General features: G+C 42.0%; 1 protein-coding gene across 1 annotated transcript in view; it reads right to left on the minus strand.

The window, feature by feature from the left end:
- Positions 1-12,348: 12,348 nt before the first annotated feature.
- Positions 12,349-18,738, minus strand: part of LOC133575324 (uncharacterized) — a 54,566-nt gene continuing 48,176 nt past the window's right edge. The window contains exons 47-52 of the mRNA XM_061927974.2: positions 15,930-16,025; positions 15,652-15,861; positions 15,019-15,196; positions 13,144-13,258; positions 12,896-13,065; positions 12,349-12,818 (exon numbers count right to left, since the gene is read on the minus strand). Coding sequence (XP_061783958.2) covers positions 12,740-12,818; positions 12,896-13,065; positions 13,144-13,258; positions 15,019-15,196; positions 15,652-15,861; positions 15,930-16,025 — 848 coding nt within the window. The 3' untranslated portion in view covers positions 12,349-12,739. The remainder of the gene's footprint in view (positions 12,819-12,895; positions 13,066-13,143; positions 13,259-15,018; positions 15,197-15,651; positions 15,862-15,929; positions 16,026-18,738) is intronic.

Below are 18,738 nucleotides of genomic sequence, written 5' to 3' on the forward strand. Positions count from 1 at the left end.
GTCTAGGCGTTGAGGGGATCCGGTTTGGTGGCTGCAGGATTAGGTCTCTGCTTTTTGCAGATGATGTGGTCCTGATGGCTTCATCAGGCCAGGATCTTCAGCTCTCACTGGATCGGTTCTCAGCCGAGTGTGAAGCGACTGGGATGAGAATCAGCACCTCCAAGTCCGAGTCCATGGTTCTCGCCCGGAAAAGGGTGGAGTGCCATCTGCGGGCTGGGGAAGAGATCCTGCCCCAAGTGGAGGAGTTCAAGTACCTAGGAGTCTTGTTCACGAGTGGGGGAAGAGTGGATCGTGAGATCGACAGGCGGATCGGTGCGGCATTTTCAGTAATGCGGACGCTGTATCGATCCGTTGTGGTGAAGAAGGAGCTGAGCCGGAAGGCAAAGCTCTCAATTTACCGGTCGATATACGTTCCCATCCTCACCTATGGTCATGAGCTTTGGGTTATGACCGAAAGGACAAGATCACGGGTACAAGCGGCCGAAATGAGTTTCCTCCGCCGGGTGGCGGGGCTCTCCCTTAGAGATAGGGTGAGGAGCTCTGTCATCTGAGGGGAGCTCAAAGTAAAGCCGCTGCTCTTCCACATGGAGAGGAGCCAGATGAGGTGGTTCGGGCATCTGGTCAGGATGCCACCCGAACGCCTCCCCAGGGAGGTGTTTAGAGCACGTCCAACAGGTAGGAGGCCACGGGGAAGACCCAGGACACGTTGGGAAGACTATGTCTCCCTTCTGGCCTGGGAACGCCTCGGGATCCCCCGGGAAGAGCTGGACGAAGTGGCCGGGGAGAGGAAAGTCTGGGCTTCCCTGCTTAGGCTGCTGCCCCCGCGACCCGACCTCGGATAAGCGGAAGAAGATAGACGGATGGATGGAGTACATTAAATGATGAATACAACTCGGTCAAAATCATCCATTAGTACACTAAAATGACATATTTGTAAACAATCATTGATTTATTTAAGACATATTTAAGATTTTAAAAATTTCTGAAATAATAATTTAAAAATTTAGATATATTTTAAATATAACAATTTGATACATTTATCATGTACTGTAAACATATTTTGAACAGTACAATTACAGTAGTATATGAAACAAAAACATGATAAATGTTTAAAACTACTTTTAATGTTTAAAAACAAATTCCAAATAATACATTTCATTCAATTTATCTTAATATATTTAATCTAAAATATTTTTGACACATTAGGGTTATTACTTAAATTTGATTAAACATCAGTTGATAAAATATTTTCTCCGACATATTTCTGAGTGGAATGTAAAAACATGTACTCTCTTACAAGTAAATCGCGGCTTTAAGTTGAGAGCAATACAACTGGCTATTATCGGTGCATATATGCTATCACGAGGATGACATTTTTCACAGTTGGAGGTCTCACATTTTCCCACTTTAGTTTCCTGCTATGCGGAAATATAAAATGTCAAAAATGCCAAAAAAAGAATGCAGACAAGTAGTTTGCACTCCTCTTCAGCTGGGATGTATTGCGTTGTGTGCACGCTGACATCCCATGTGTTCTTTTACACTGCCAGCAATGAGTGCTGTGGAGAATGTGTGTGTGTGTGTGTGTGTGTGTGTGTGTGTGTGTGTGTGTGTGTGTGTGTGTGTGTGTGTGTGTGTGTGTGTGTGTGTGTGTGTGTGTGTGTGTGTGTGTGTGTGTTTGCCACAAAGCAGCAACATTTAGGATGTAGTTTCCTGTTGGAGCAAATATATGGAGGGGATGTCAGTATTGATCCTGCAGTGACGGCTATGGATGTGCAGGCTGGAGGAACAGCACCTTGGGGGGGCATTGCTCTCATGCTAGTTTTCTGAGTGAATAGAGCAGAAACCTTCAGTGATGAAGTACGACAATGTATGTTCATGTTTGTCGCAACTTGACGGCAGTTGCCTTCATGTAAAGTGAATGAAATGTCCAAGCAGCATAATTCAGTCATCAAAAAAGTATTTTCACACACAATTTAACTTGGAAATAGAAAATCATCATGTGTCCCCTTATTTAGTTTAAAGCCACATCAAGTTTTCATGAATATCCCCAACATTACTCAGAATGATGCAGTGCACTTTGACACTACAATAATCAGTCTCTCCGGGTATTTTCCACGTCTCCATCGCGCCAATCCAACCAATCCCCGCCAATTATGTGCGTCCTCGAAACTTTGTCCAATATGACTTTCTCTCCATATTTTGGTTAATCTGTCTCAATGCAGCAAATTAGTCTCATTTCTCAAATAGTTAGGTTTTTTTGTATTTTCACACCTAAATGTGCTGTCTCACTGTCCCGATACCAAAAATGTATTTTGATACTTTTCGGTACTTTTCTAAATAAAGGGCACCACAAAAAATTTCATTATTAAAGCTAAAGTCCCAACGATAGTCACACACACACTAGGTGTGGTGAAATTTGTCCTCTGCATTTGACCCATCCCATGCTCACCCCCTGGCAGGTGAGGGGAGCAGTGAGCAGCATCGTGCGCCACGCTTGGGAATCTTTTTGGTGATTAAACCCCCAATTCCAACCCCTGATGCTGAGTGCCAAGCAGGGAGGTAATTGGTCCCATTTTTATAGTCTTTGGTATGACTCGGCCAGGGTTTGAACTCACGACCTTCCAGTCTCAGGGCGAACACTCTAACCACAAGGCCACTGAGCCATTATTGTCTTTATTTTAACAAAAAGTCATAGGGTACATTAAACATATGTTTATTATTGCAATTTAGTCCTTAAATAAAATAGTGACCATACTAGACAACTTGTCTTTTAGTAGTAAGTAAACAAACAAAGACTCCTAATTAGTCTGCTGACGTATGCAGTAACATTTTGTGTCATTTATCATTCTATTATTTTGTCAACATTATGAGGGACAAACTGTAAAAAATGATTATTAATCTACTTGTTCATATACTGTTAATATCTGCTTATTTTCTGTGTCAACATGTTCTATCTACACTTCTGTTAAAATGTAATAATCACTTATTCTTCTCTTCTTTGATACTTTACATTAGTTTTGGATGTTTCTTTCTTGCGTAAACAAGACAGGAAGTGCAACTTATAACGATATATTTACTATACTATGATTCTTCCTGTCTACGGCGTTAAGCCTTCTGGGTAATATAGTATACAAACATTTACTGGTATATATGTGCTCATATATTTTGTTCAGAAACTTGAGGGATCCTGGTTTGATTCCCGCTTCCCCCATCCGAGTCTCTGCCGTTGTGTCCTTGGGCAAGACACTTCGCCCACCTTTCTCCCACTTCCACCCCCACTGTGTAAATGTTGCTTACCACCAAGCTTCCCTGTGTGGGTTTGTCAGTGTAAAGACACAATGTTGAATAAGTCATTCATTTATACATCCAAGCAAGGCAATTAATATTACATTAAACATATTTTCATTTGCAATGCTGACCTAGCAAAGCGACAGCATTTACATGTTAGAGATGTTGAAGTGATGATAATCTCTCATTGACCAACAAAACGACTGCTGTAGATGGCTTTCAACAGTGCTCTTCATGTGTTGGAACGTACAAGAATGTTTAGGACAAACACTTTGCAGGTGTCAAACATACATGAAGACTTTCTCCAACTTCAGAGCAGACTGCGAACAATAAGGAAGCCTTTGGAGGTTTAACTTTCTAAAATTGTTATAAATAATTATGATTATTATTTGTTATGATTAATTAAAACAGTGCAGTAATTTGACAATGAGCTATGAGTATCTGCTTTTACTGTCATTTTGTCTGTTTGGTACAAAACGAGTAAAACATAACAAAGTATTTGTTTTCATTTTTTTCGCAATCATGTGCATTTTGACATTAAGGTTACAGGGAACACTTAAAGCAGGGCTATACAACTGTATCATGAAGAGGGCCGCAGTTTCAGGAGCCCAAGATCTCAGGGGCCGGACATCAAAATGTGGATGTTTGGTCAGAAAGTACCTCCGCAGTCGGGCTGGGCGATATGGCCTTTTTTAATATCGCGATATTTTAAGGCCATATCACGATACACGATATATATCCCGATATTTTGCCTTAGCCGTGAATGAACACTTGATGCATATAATCAAAGCAGTTTGATGATTCTATGTGTCTACATTAAAACATTCTTCTTCATACTGCATTAATATATGCTACTTTAAAACTTTCATGCAGAGAAGGAAATCACAACTAAAAAAATCACTATTTTTTTCATACGGTGTTGATCTGGAAATGTTTGCCTCTGCATTTTGATGGTGTGGGCGTGTGGCACCGAACAGAGATGTTGATATGAGGAGTAAGCACTCTTCATTCTCTAGCAGGTGACTTTTCAAATGATCCTACATATTAGCAGTAATGCTACTTTTTGTAGCAACGCTTTTGCCCCACGCTTGACAAATTACGGTTGTCTGTTCGACATATTCCCACTTGAAGCCAAACCACCGTCAGACGATGGACCCCCTGCTGTTTTTTTGGGGAATTAATTATTCCTTCATTTGTTACCAGATTCGCACCTTCTCTCTCTCGTATTACCACTCGCACGGCTGCGCTAGCATCACAGCTAACGTTCCCCTTGCCGCTACCTCTTTGCTGCGCGAGGGCGTATACGTATGTGACGTATGACGTGACAGTATGTGACGTGTGTAGGAAGGTGGGCTTGTCGGTCTGTGAGAAGCAGACACAGGAAAGAGCGAGGAGAGCCTGTAGTTTAATACCGGCAGCTAAAAGCAACTGCGTGAGAACGTATACTCGAATCTCACGGTATAGTCATTTTCTATATCGCACAGAAACAAACCCGCGATATATCGCGTATATCGATATATCGCCCAGCCCTACTCCGCAGGTTATATTTCTTTGAGACTACTTTTACTTATTTACAAAGTAATCACATCGACTTTCTTACTGCACTGTTGATACATTCATTTTTCTGCCCTCGCTACTCGTTTCCAGCGTGTGCAGATAGTTAACAGCATGAAGACAAAAGAAGCTCCAGTTTTTGTTGAGGATTGATGTTCCTTCTTTTGAATTATTTTCCTTCCTAATTATTATTTATTTGCACTTCTTCCTTCATTTAGGTGTGTAAGACTGAGAATATAAACATGAAATAAACATAACAAAAGTATAACGTCCATTGTGTATTTTACATGAATAAAACAGAAGGTTTAGCGTTAATATATTCACACAATAAACTACAAATGTTTACACATTTACAGATTATACAACATTCACACACCAAACATTGCACACACTGTATATGACTTCCATCCATCCATCCATTTGCTACCGCTTGTCCCTTTATCACAGTTAAACCTAATAAGGTTTAACTGTAAGGTTATTGCCCTCTACTGGTCAAATTTAGCACTACATGTATTAAACGAGGTTTGAACGTTACTTTAAGACAAAAAACAACACGACCACGAATACAAAAGACATCACAAAGTCAGCAATTTCAATACAAAAACTAAATATATTTATGCACAAATGATGTCTACTTACAAATGTTTGACTAAGTTTGGTGATGAAGGATTTCTATCATTGTTGCTGCTTGTCTGGATCAATGTGTCCGTCACTTAAAAGGTCAGCCAGGAAACAAAGACTCGAGGATAGAACATTCCTACTTTGTTGTCCAGTCCTTGTTAAAAGTCACATTTTTGCTATTTATTTAGATTTTTTTCCCAGGGTTGAATGAGTAGTCTTCTTCTACTCACCCACTGCTGCTTCACTGTGACACATATGTCTCACTGTTGCCCTCTGCGGGGTGGTGGGAGTACTGCACACATCATCAACCCTAGTTTGAATGGTTTCATCAAGACTATTTGGCTGATGTTCTGTGGGCCAAATGAAAAGCTTTGGCAGGCCGGATGTGGCCATCGGGTCCCCTGACTTAAAACATTCACAACAAACTGATGTTGTTGTTATATTTTAACTTTTGCCGCAACTTTCTTAAAAAGCTTCTGCAAATTCAGACATTTTAGGTCACAACAAATGACAAAAAAAAGCCAGCGAAATTCTGGGGAACCAAAAATGAGCGTATTGTTAAATTGTAATGTCAATCAAAAAGAGGAATTTTATTATTCACTTTGCAACTGACGATTTTTTTTTAATACAGCTCTTGTACCTAATGTAATGTCCAATGACAATACATTAGGACCTATGGCTACATTCACTGCCATGCACCACATCAATCAATCTTTATTTATATAGCCCTAAATCACAAGTGTCTCAAAGGGCTGCACAAGCCACAACGACATCCTCGGTACAAAGCCCACATACGGGCAAGGAAAAACTCACCCCAGTGGGACGTCGATGTGAATGACTATGAGAAACCTTGGAGAGGACCGCATATGTGGGTAACCCCCCCCCTCTAGGGGAGACCGAAAGCAATGGATGTCGAGTGGGTCTGACATAATATTGTGAGAGTCCAGTCCATAGTGGATCCAACATAATAGTAAGAGTCCAGTCCATAGTGGGGCCAGCAGGAAACCATCCCGAGCGGAGACGGGTCAGCAGCGTAGAGATGTTCCCAGCCGATGCACAGGCGAGCGGTCCACCCCGGGTCCCGACTCTGGACAGCCAGCACTTCATCCATGGCCACCGGACCTGTGCCCCCCCCCCTCAAGGAAAAGGGGAGCAGAGGAGAAAAGAAAAGAAACGGCAGATCAACTGGTCCAACAGGGGGGCTATTTAAAGGCTAGAGTATACAAATGAGTTTTAAGACTTAAATGCTTCTACTGAGGTAGCATCTGTAATTGTTACTGGGAGGGCATTCCATAGTACTGGAGCCCGAATAGAAAACGCTCAGAAGCATCAGAAGCTTGAATGCAGTAATTAAAAGCTCATGGCTGTAAGACGTATCGACTCACTATGCATTTCATTAATTTTAACGTACGTTAGCATTATCGTCCTCTTCCGCTTGCACAGCTGCCATTAAAATCATATTCCATTTGCTAAATGCTGAGGTGTGTTTTATTCCAAGGTCCACGAAGCCAGTGTTCAACACAGGAAAGATATGCACATCCCAGACATTTTCTCAAGAGGCTTTCATTGTTTTCCGTGCAAAGATTACAGCGCATAGCAATATTTTGTTAGGGTTATTTGAAAATGATGGATGTTGGTATAATCCCAAACCTCCTGACGTCTTACATTTCTGCAGCAAAGTAAAACGTTATATAGAGCAGCTCTGTGATTTTTGTTGTTGATGCAAGAAATTTACTAAATTAAAATAGAAATTAATTAATTACATTGTGAACTATCACACGTTTTCCATTTCTCTTTACAGCATGCTCGAAAAGGAGTAGGAAGAAGCAGAGCTTATTTAATCCTACCTTACCCACTTCATAGCAGTTTCTTACACATGTTTGTTCACTTCCTGTTTTCAATGGGTAGCACAGTTATGGCAATGTTTTCTAAATAGGACACTTCTCTTCATAAATACTAAAGTCAGTTCCGGTTCACATAAAGAGATGAATCATATCTTATTTTCAATAATCATCATTGTTCTGTAATCTTTGTTATATTTCATTTTTTTACAATGTAGTTTATACATGTCCTGGCCTTTTTACCGTTTTTTTTAATCACATTTTTTAACGAGTTAATTGCATTTTTTCAATTGAAATTAATTAATTATCTTAATTTTTTTAATTTAATTTGGGCACAAACAACTGAAAAGGGACGCTCTTATTTTTGCTGAATGAATACAATGAATACAAACCCCGTTTCCATATGAGTTGGGAAATTGTGTTAGATGTAAATATAAACGGAATACAATGATTTGCAAATCATTTTCAACCCATATTCAGTTGAATATGCTACAAAGACAACATATTTGATGTTCAAACTGATAAACTTTTTTTTTTTGCAAATAATCATTAACTTTAGAATTTGATGCCAGCAACACGTGACAAAGAAGTTGGGAAAGGTGGCAAAAAATACTGATAAAGTTGAGGAATGCTCATCAAACACTTATTTGGAACATCCCACAGGTGAACAGGCAAATTGGGAACAGGTGGGTGCCATGATTGGGTATAAAAGTAGATTCCATGAAATGCTCAGTCATTCACAAACAAGGATGGGGCGAGGGTCACCACTTTGTCAACAAATGCGTGAGCAAATTGTTGAACGGTTTACGAAAAAACTTTCTCAACCAGCTATTGCAAGGAGTTTAGGGATTTCACCATCTACGGTCCGTAATATCATCAAAGGGTTCAGAGAATCTGGAGAAATCACTGCACGTAAGCAGCTAAGCCCGTGACCTTCCATCCCTCAGGCGGTACTGCATCAACAAGCGACATCAGTGTGTAAAGGATATCACCACATGGGCTCAGGAACACTTCAGAAACCCACTGTCAGTAACTACAGTTGGTCGCTACATCTGTAAGTGCAAGTTAAAACTCTCCTATGCAAGGCGAAAACCGTTTATCAACAACACCCAGAAACGCCGTCGGCTTCGCTGGGCCTGAGCTCATCTAAGATGGACTGATACAAAGTGGAAAAGTGTTCTGTGGTCTGACGAGTCCACATTTCAAATTGTTTTGGAAACTGTGTACGTCGTGTCCTCCGGACCAAAGAGGATAAGAACCATCCGGATTGTTATAGGCGGAAAGTTGAAAAGCCAGCATCTGTGATGGTATGGGGGTGTATTAGTGCCCAAGACATGGGTAACTTACACATCTGTGAAGGCGCCATTAATGCTGAAAGGTACATACAGGTTTTGGAGCAACATATGTTTCCATCCAAGCAACGTTACCATGGACGCCCCTGCTTATTTCAGCAAGACAATGCCAAGCCACGTGTTACATCAACGTGGCGTCATAGTAAAAGAGTGCGGGTACTAGACTGGCCTGCCTGTAGTCCAGACCTGTCTCCCATTGAAAATGTGTGGCACATTATGAAGCCTAAAATACCACAACGGAGACCCCCGGACTGTTGAACAACTTAAGCTGTACATCAAGCAAGAATGGGAAAGAATTCCACCTGAGAAGCTTAAAAAATGTGTCTCCTCAGTTCCCAAACATTTACTCAGTGTTGATAAAAGGAAAGGCCATGTAACACAGTGGTGAACATGCCCTTTCCCAACTACTTTGGCACGTGTTGCAGCCATGAAATTCTAAGTTAGTTATTATTTGCAAAAAATAAAAAATAAAGTTTATGAGTTTGAACATCAAATATCTTGTCTTTGTAGTGCATTCAATTGAATATGGGTTGAAAAGGATTTGCAAATCATTGTATTCCGTTTATATTTACATCTAACACAATTTCCCAACTCATATGGAAACGGGGTTTGTACATATGAATGATGCTGTTTGTAATCGTACATTTTTGTAACATGAGAAGTGTTAAGAAGCCTTTTTTTTCTATTTGTCGTTAGAACTTGAGAAAAATACACAAATAGTATATTTTCCTCCTACTGTTCCTCCGTGTGCGCACTTTGAAGCAGACCTTTGCTTGAGCGCACAACATTTTTGTAATACACGAGCCATTGGGGCGGTATAGGTTCAATCCCCGCTTCTGCCATCCTAGTCACTGCCGTTGTGTCCTTGGGCAAGACACTTTACCCACCTGATCCCAGTGCCACCCACACTGGTTTAAAAATGTAACTTAGATATTGGGTTTCACTATGTAAAGCGCTTTGAGCCACTAGAGTAAATTGCTATATAAATATAATTCACCAATTCACATTGACATACAATAGCACTCAAAAGGGTACGCGACTTTGCAATACATTGTGGGGACTGGGTAGCCATTGTTGCTGGACAAAGTTTTTGTTTACATGGTTGTACTCAACCAGCAGTATTGTGAGAGAGAGAGCAACAAATGAATAAAATGGATCGTGCAAAAGAAAAAACTCTGGGGACAGCACTGACACAAACATGACCATGTCCCAAAGGCTCGCTAGCCTAAAAAATAGGTAAAATAGGAACTGATCCATACGAGCATGTCCGATATACAAGATTTGTGCAAGCTGCAGAACGTGCCCTGTATCTCGGCCGTCATCAAAGTCATTTTATATACAGGTCAAACATTTCAGAATGCCAAGTTGGGAAAGGCTCACGGACAAACCAACTTTGGGTGTCTGCAAAACTTGGGAATTGTACATCAGAAAGAGGAGACTGTGGTCCTTTTGGAGGTGGGTCAACAGGTCTTGTCCCTCTGCGGTGTCTCCTGGATAAATTTGTTTCAAACTGAATATATTTCATGTCTGAAATACACTGTGCATTGATGTCATCTCAGTTATTGATCTATGAATAGGGGTATTGCTTTTTTTCCCAAATACTGCGATGTTCCTAACCCACAGCTAGCTCAGCTTAGCTAACATCCTACTAAATGCTACGTGTGTAACTGAATAAAACATGCTTTGATTCAAACTTACCAGTGTGAAAATGCCGTGAACACACCAACATGTACCAGGTGATGGCGTTAAAAGTCATGTTTGACGGTCTCACGGCTGCTATCCAGGATATTTATCATCTCTTTATTAGTTCACTAACCCGACTTCCTTGGCTTTGTTTACACACTGGAAATGAGACAAGTCTCACTGAATTGTTTTTGTTTTCTACCTGAAGTGAACATGACAACCATTGTGGCAGTTAATTAATGATGTTGCACATTGGCACCATGTTTTAAAATTAAAAAAAAAGAATGCAACTTTGGACAGTCTTGCATTCAGCCATGTAAATACTGTAAGTTAATCAGACGCCAGCAAGAACCACAATGCATTGCGTTTCCACGTCACGTAGTATCGAGCCCTATTGTGACGTAGTTTTCCGTCAAGACGACAGCAGACATGTCCAAACATGGTGAGTCCGCCATGTTAATTTATGTTGTAGTTCCAGCTAACATGCATTCCCATGCATTGTTTAATTTTTTTTTTTTTAAACATTTGTTTCTTGAATTTTTGACATATACAGTTACCAGAAATACAATCCAGTGCATATCAAAAGTCAAACATTAGTCAGGTAGTACAGGCAAATATTGACATAAAGCCACGTACACCTGCACAACTAAATGGCTCCAACAGGGTGCAACCACACACACAGCTACTTCCTGCTACGGTGACGGCACCCAACGCCATCTCCAGTGCTGCTTCCAGTGGGTCCGACGATGCCACCAGCTCCTCCAGTGGGTCTTCCGACGACGCCTCTGCTTCCAGTGGGTCTTCCGACGATGCCACCAGCTCCTCCAGTGGGTCTTCCGACGACGCCTCTGCTTCCAGTGGGTCTTCCGACGATACCACCAGCTCCTCCAGTGGGTCTTCCGACGACGCCTCTGCTTCCAGTGGGTCTTCTGACGACGCCTCTACTTCCAGTGGGTCTTCCGACGATGCCACCAGCTCCTCCAGTGGGTCTTCCGACGACGCCACCTTCACCCCCAGCCTATCAGCCCGCTCGCCTGTCACCAAGCGTGCTCACCTTGCGGGCGCCCATCACGCCAGCAGCAGCGCCACCTCATGGGACTTCTGTGTGGACTGCTCCTGCAGCCGTCACGCACCGACCTGAATCCCCCTCGACCAATCAAAGACCGAGGCCACAGTTTGGCGTCCTGCCACCAAAGTCCTCCCACCGCCTTCCCTTGTTATGGACTTACTTAAGATTTTTTTTTTCCATATTAAATTGAGGGGGCATACTGTTACATCCTTGTAACTGTTTTGCACTTATGTTTGCTTTTTTTCTGGGTGATATTTTAGTTCCTGTCCTGTGCCCTTATTTTGTAATATTCACTTCCTGGTTCTCGGCACAGGCTTTCACACCTGCTGCCTGATTGGCCACCAAGACACACCTGCACCCGGTTGCTAATCAGTCTCCTACTTCAGCCCAACGCTGTCTTCCACACAGTATGGGATCATTGCTCTGCCTCACAATGCACCTGTTGGTGCCCTTCACAAAAAGAAGTTCAGAGTCTTGCGCAGCTACTTTTGCACTCGCCTTCTTTTGTTGTTTTTCCTCTCCTTGTAAGTATGCCTTCTGTTTATATTAAATAATATTATTTTTACAGGCAGCACGGTGTTATAGGGGTTAGTGCATGTGCCTCACAATACGAAGGTCCTGAGCAGTCCTGGGTTCAATCCGGGGCTCAGGATCTTTCTGTGTGGAGTTTGCATGTTCTCCCTGTGACTGCGTGGGTTCCCTCCGGGTACTCCGGCTTCCTTCCACCTCCAAAGACATGCACCTGGGGATAGGTTGATTGGCAACACTAAATTGGCCCAAGTGTGTGAATGTGAATGTCTATCTGTGTTGGCCCTGTGATGAGTTGGTGACTTGTCCAGGATGTACCCCGCCTTCCGCCTGAATGCAGCTGAGATAGGCTCCAGCACCCCCCGCAACCCCAAAAAGGGACAAGCAGTAGAAAATGGATGGATGGATTATTTTTACTAACCGTCTGCCTCCCGTCCACTAAAGCTACGTTCCAGTTCCCGACAATAATATCGTACAGTAGGTGGTTTTTCACTGAATCTCAAGGGAATACTTTTTATTGACCTAGATTGGAGATGTCCCTGAATATAAGACAAAACCTCTTATTCAAGATCTGTTTTTAACAACAACAACAAAAACTAATTTGTGTTTTCTGAACATTATGTTTTCAATATCAGTGAAAAACAACTAGTAAATTCCAAAAAAAAAACATTTACTTGCTGTTTAACAATTGTTTGATGCTATGTCTGAGTGACAGACAGAAGTGGTTTGGCTCAATACATCTCTAAAAATACTGCTTCAAATGTCTACAATCCCGTGAAGTATCACTTGTCTTTCTTAGTTTGCTATTGTTTGCGGCACACCCGACAACGACCAATGACACTTTCTTGAGAAGGCCCCTTCACCGTCCGAGGAACAGGTTTACTGTCAAAGGAGAAACAAACAACCATTATATATTATTTTCAAAAGTATCTGCAAAGTTTGTCCACTTTGTAATTTACCTGAACATGCCGGTGCTTACTGACGCCAGCCAATAGCTGTAGGAATCAGGGTAGTAGTTGCATGTCCCCCTACCATGACACTCTATGAACGGTACTCGGCGGAAATGTTCAAGGCATGATCCTGGAGAAATCAGTGGCTGGGATGAGCCTTCGGCGCCGGCACCTGTTTGCTGGTTGGATGAAGGCCAAAGGTTGACAATTGCATAGTAAATTGAAAATGGAGCGGATGCTCTTATACCAATCTTTACCATGACAAATGAATATCCAGTCCAGAGGGACTCCCAGCTTTTGGGACATTCTGGTATCAGAGTTGTCTGACTGTGAACTGCTATGACATTTGAAATAGTCTCACACACCGAGCACCTAAAAAAGAGTGATAACTGTTTGGTTTGGTCCCACAAATACATTAAAAAAACCAACAAACAAGAATGCAATGCTCATACAGCCATCTTTGTTTTGGACCACTAAGGGCAAAAGACTAGCCTACAACATAGACTGGTTGCCATTAAAGGAAAAACAAGTTGACTTTATATGCTTAATTAAGTTTCATTGTATCATGAAACCAGATCCAATTGTGTTTACAATCCGCAAAGTATGTGAAAACACCGTCTAAACATCACAAAATGCCACAAATTTAAGTCAGCCATTTTAATTATTCCGCTCCAAATACCTTCGGCTATTTTCGGAGATTGACGTCAGTGTAGTAACACTTCTGCACTCTGACCATATTATTAGATCAGTCATACTGGAAATACGCAAACATTAGAAAGACATGAGCCCTCCATCATTCACAATCCATATATAAGACATGAACACATATGTTGTTTTAAAAAAAAATACATTCTAAGTTGTAAATAAATTAAATAAAAAGTCAGCTAACAATGGAGTCAATTGGGGGAATTACAGTACTCTCTAAATAACCATCCAAAATCTGCAAAAATTACTCTATTTCCATCTTGTGACCTGAATATTAACTAAATATTAGAAATGTTGTTCTTATAAGCGCTAAAAGAGCCAAAGTATTTTTAGCATGGAAAACCGTGAGCTAACTATAGTTTATGCTTCACTTTAATTTAATTATAAAATGAAACTGAAGATGGCAGTTATCCAACATATATGAATGCAAACTGCCATAAAACTGTAAAGAAGAAGAATCTTCTGCCACACTGCAGCATTGAGGTCTTGTTTGCTGCCGTTCTGCTCCCACATCGTCTCGGCCCGTCAAATTTATTCTAGATTATAAATCATGCCTCTCATCTGGATAATAGGCGGATTTAGACTTGAATCTAGAAGTTTTTCATCTGTGACATTCTGGTAATACCCGGAGACAAACACAACATAACAGCAACTTTTTTTTTTAACCCTTTGTGTGGATTAAAATTAATTATTCATTTAAACAGAAAGATATGGACATCCTATTAGTCGTCATCGCAGTGATAGCAGACATCGTACAGTAAGCAATCGTTATGTTTGTAGTTTGTATTTCTTGTTTTTAGCACTTAGCAATACTGCTACATGATGCTTAGTGTTTCACTAAAGTTGGATCTGTTTAGCAAAGCTTCTAAAACTTGTAGCTCACCCTCCTTATATTCAGGATACAAAATATAAGGTTCTGGACCATCATTTGTCCCAAAGTAATCGTTGTTGGCTCCCACAAAGTCTGCATGATTAGCATTGTTGTTGGTAGGGAAGGAATCTGTGGTTCCTACCTCTACTTCTCACGACCACGTGACTGGCTAGTTCATTATCTCTTAAAATGGGTCAGGAATCTCTGAGATTGATACTATTTTGATCATATCTATTCATTCGCAAACTTTGGGAGTCTTTCAGTGTCATACATCAAATATATATGATAATAGCTTCTATATAAATGCAACTTGTTTTTCCACTCTACTGCTACTTTAAGTGTCAGTCTACTCTACCAATTACAGAAGCATGTTGATGTGCTCAACCAACCAGGGATTTTTCCAAATTGCTTGGTTTGTTTTGGCTCCGTTTTGACAGAAATGTTCTCCCTGCTTGGGACAAGCACTGGAGAGCCCAAATGTTTGAGTCTTTGGTAGTCATTTAAAGCCACACAGGCTACATAATTATCTTTAAAAAAAAAAAATGTTTTGTGCCACCTGCTGATGTACAAAGGCAGGCTGTTTCCCACGATGGCAACCATGGAGGGTAACATAGGGGCATCAGTTGACAGCCAATAGGAGTAGTCGTTACGAGAGGCATAGCGGCAGTTTGTTTCCGTGTCGCAGAACAGGAAAGGCATGGTGGAGAATCGAGGAAGGCAGCTTCCCGAAGTCCCTGAGAGACAGTTTGAATTGTTAAATGGGGCAGAGGAAGGATATTTTTTAGTTTAAAGTTAAAGTTAAAGTACCAATGATTGTCACACACACACTAGGTGTGGCGAAATTTTTCTCTGCATTTGACCCATCACCCTTGATCACCCCCTGGGAGGTGAGGGGAGCAGTGGGCAGCAGCGGTGGCCGCGCCCGGGAATCATTTTTGGTGATTTAACCCCCAATTCCAACCCTTGATACTGAGTGCCAAGCAGGGAGGTAATGGGTCCCATTTTTATAGTCTTTGGTATGACTCGGCCGGGGTTTGAACCCACAACCTACCGATCTCAGGGCGGACACTCCAACCACTAGCCACTGAGTTTCTCAGTTAGTTTTTCTAGACATGCATACCAGGTTACGTTTGGCCACACACTCAAGTTAACGGTACGAAGGATATTTGGGGATGATGCTTTGTCTTACCAAGATCCTGGCCGTGAGCGCGCTCGTTTCCGTTCATGAAGAGGAAAGAGTAACCACTGTATATTTGACTGCTGCCTGCGGGGCAGGCTGGCACTTGGCTGCTCTGACTGTGTCGTGCTATCAGGAAGCTGCTTACATAGCGTGAACCATCTTTGCCTGGTAACCCAAGAGGACCCTTGTTACCAGGATCTCCAGGTCCGCCTGGAAGACCTACAAAGGGAAAGCAGATTGGATTACAGTACAGGTGCAGCCACAAACATTTGTCAATGCAAACACACCTGGCACACCAGCTTCGCCTTTATCTCCCTTGTGACCTGTAAATCCAGGTGGTCCTACTTTGCTGGAACCTTGAACTCCCTTTACACCCGTGAGACCTAAGAAAAAGAAAACAACCAAAATCTCACGGGCATGTAAATCCATCCATCCATTTTCTATATTGTTTTTATCTCTTAAATGTCGTGGCTAAGATAAAGCATATCCCAGCTGACATTGGATTGGATTGGTTACCAATCAACTTACAAACAACCATTCAGACTCATAGTCACACCTTGGCTAACATGTATGTGTTTGGATTGTGGATGGAAGGACCTGGAAAAATGTTTTGAACCTGAATCTAATAATCTAATGACTGTGTGACGGGTGTAATAGCCACTACACGACTGTGCTGCTCAGGCTTATTTTGTGTACACAAGTACAGTGGAATCTTGATTTACGAACACCTCTTAGCGACCTGTTCGGTTTACGAATCTTTACATCGCGCCAAATATGGCTCTGTGTGCAAAACTTATTTCAGCGTATGAACGCTTCATCCATTTATTTATTTTGCATGATGTTGGAAGTCTTAGTGCGCTGCCATTTTAATGGCATTACTTCCTTTTTAAAGAGTCTGGGCCGCTTACCATCCATCCATCCATCCATCCATCCATCTTCTTCCGCTTATCCGAGGTCGGGTCATAACCCAAAGCTCATGACCATAGGTGATGATGAGAACGTAGATCGACCGGTAAATTGAGAGCTTTGCCTTATGGCTCAGCTCCTTCTTCACCACAACGGATCGATACAGCGTCCGCATTACTGAAGACGCCGCACCGATCCGCCTGTCGATCTCACGATCCACTCTTCCCTCACTCAAGACTCCGAGGTACTTGAACTCCTCCACTTGGGGCAAGATCTCCTCCCCAACCCGGAGATGGCACTCCACCCTTTTCCAGGCGAGAACCATGGACTCGGACTTGGAGGTGCTGATTCTCATCCCAGTCGCTTCACACTCAGCTGCAAACCGATCCAGTGAGACCTGAAGATCCTGGCCAGATGAAGCCATCAGGACCACGTCATCTGCAAAAAGCAGAGACCTAATCCTGCAGCCACCAAATTGGATCCTCTCAACGCCTTGACTGCGCCTAGAAATTCTGTCCATAAAAGTTATGAACAGAATCGGTGACAAAGGGCAGCCTTGGCGGAGTCCAACCCTCACTGGAAACGTGTCCGACTTACTGCCGGCAATGCGAACCAAGCTCTGACACTGATCATACAGGGAGCGGACCGCCACAATCAGACAGTCCGTGCTCAGAGTACTCTCTGAGCACTCCCCACAGGACTTCCCGAGGGACATGGTCGAATGCCTTCTCCAAGTCCACAAAGCACATGTAGACTGATTGGGCAAACTCCCATGCACCCTCAAGGACCCTGCCGAGAGATGGGCCGCTTACGTCACATCCTATTTATACAGTCATTACTCGGTAATCAGTTTTTAGTGCTTCAGCACGTATCTTTTTTCTTGCCACTTCCCCAATTTTGTCTACTGTGTTGTTTAATGTGGGTCCAAAAAGTCAGAAAAAACAGCCTGACAAGATGGAGGGGTTCGCTGTGGACTTAGAAAGGACTATTTGAGAGGATTACGGCACCGCAGTGTCGCACGCGTTGTTGATTTGGCTCGCAAATACAGAAGAATTAGTCTACAATTTGCAACCACTGTGAATAACAATGACGTTTATACAGTTGCTGACTTTGCCAAATGCGAGCCGTGGGTGGTGTGAAAAGTTTAGAAAGAGGACAGGCAAGCCTATGAAGGATCAGCTCACACTGCTAGTTTGTACTAATGCAAGCAGTGTTTGTAATATGAAGCCACTGCTAGTTACCACTCCGAAACTCCCAGACCTTTAAAAAAAAAATGCCACAAATATTCGCTGACTACGACACAAGGCAAAAAATATTTTCCTTGTTTTGTTTTTCAATGTGGCAACATTGATTGATTGAGACTTTTATTAGTAGGTTGCACAGTGAAGTACATATTTCGTACAATTGACCACTAAATGGTAACACCGGAATAAGTTTTTCAACTTGTTTAAGTCGGGGTCCACTTAAATTGATTCTTGATACAGATATATACTATCAGATATATGCTATCATCATAATACAGTCATCACACCAGATAATCATCAGAGTATATACATTGAATTATTTACATTATTTACAATCCGGAGTGTGGGATGTGGAGAGGGGGCGGGGGGGGGGGGGGGGGGTAGGTTTGGTTGTTATCATCACTTCAGTCATCAACAATTGAAAACAGAGAAATGGACATTGAAACAGTGTAGGTCTGTAACAATCCGGGGAGGGTGTTAGTCTAGGGTTGAAGTTGACTGGAGGTGTACTTTTATTGCGGTTTTGAAGGAGGATAGAGATGCCCTTTCTTTTACACTTGTTGGGAGTGCATTCCACATTGATGTGGCATAGAAAGAGAATGAGTTAAAACCTTTTGTTAGATCGGAATCTGGGTTTAACGTGGTTAGTGGACCTCCCCCTGGTGTTGTGGTTATGGCGGTCATTTACGTTAAGGAAGTAGTTCGGTATCAGGGAGGTGTAGCGGATTTTATAGACTAGGCTCAGTGCAAGTAGACTAGGCTCAGTGCATGGTTGTTAACGTTTTGGAGAACACTGAAGGCAAAGGGGCTTTTGTGTGTGAGAGTGCATTGACCTTTAAGCTTCTTTTGTTGTTGTGTTGTTTGGATAACAAATAGATTATGTTGGTTTGATATATTTTTTTTTTTCGAGGCTATAACCATTTATTCATGTTTACATGAATAAATG

Source organism: Nerophis lumbriciformis, linkage group LG35 (assembly GCF_033978685.3).
Source record: "Nerophis lumbriciformis linkage group LG35, RoL_Nlum_v2.1, whole genome shotgun sequence".
Lineage (NCBI taxonomy): Eukaryota > Metazoa > Chordata > Actinopteri > Syngnathiformes > Syngnathidae > Nerophis > Nerophis lumbriciformis.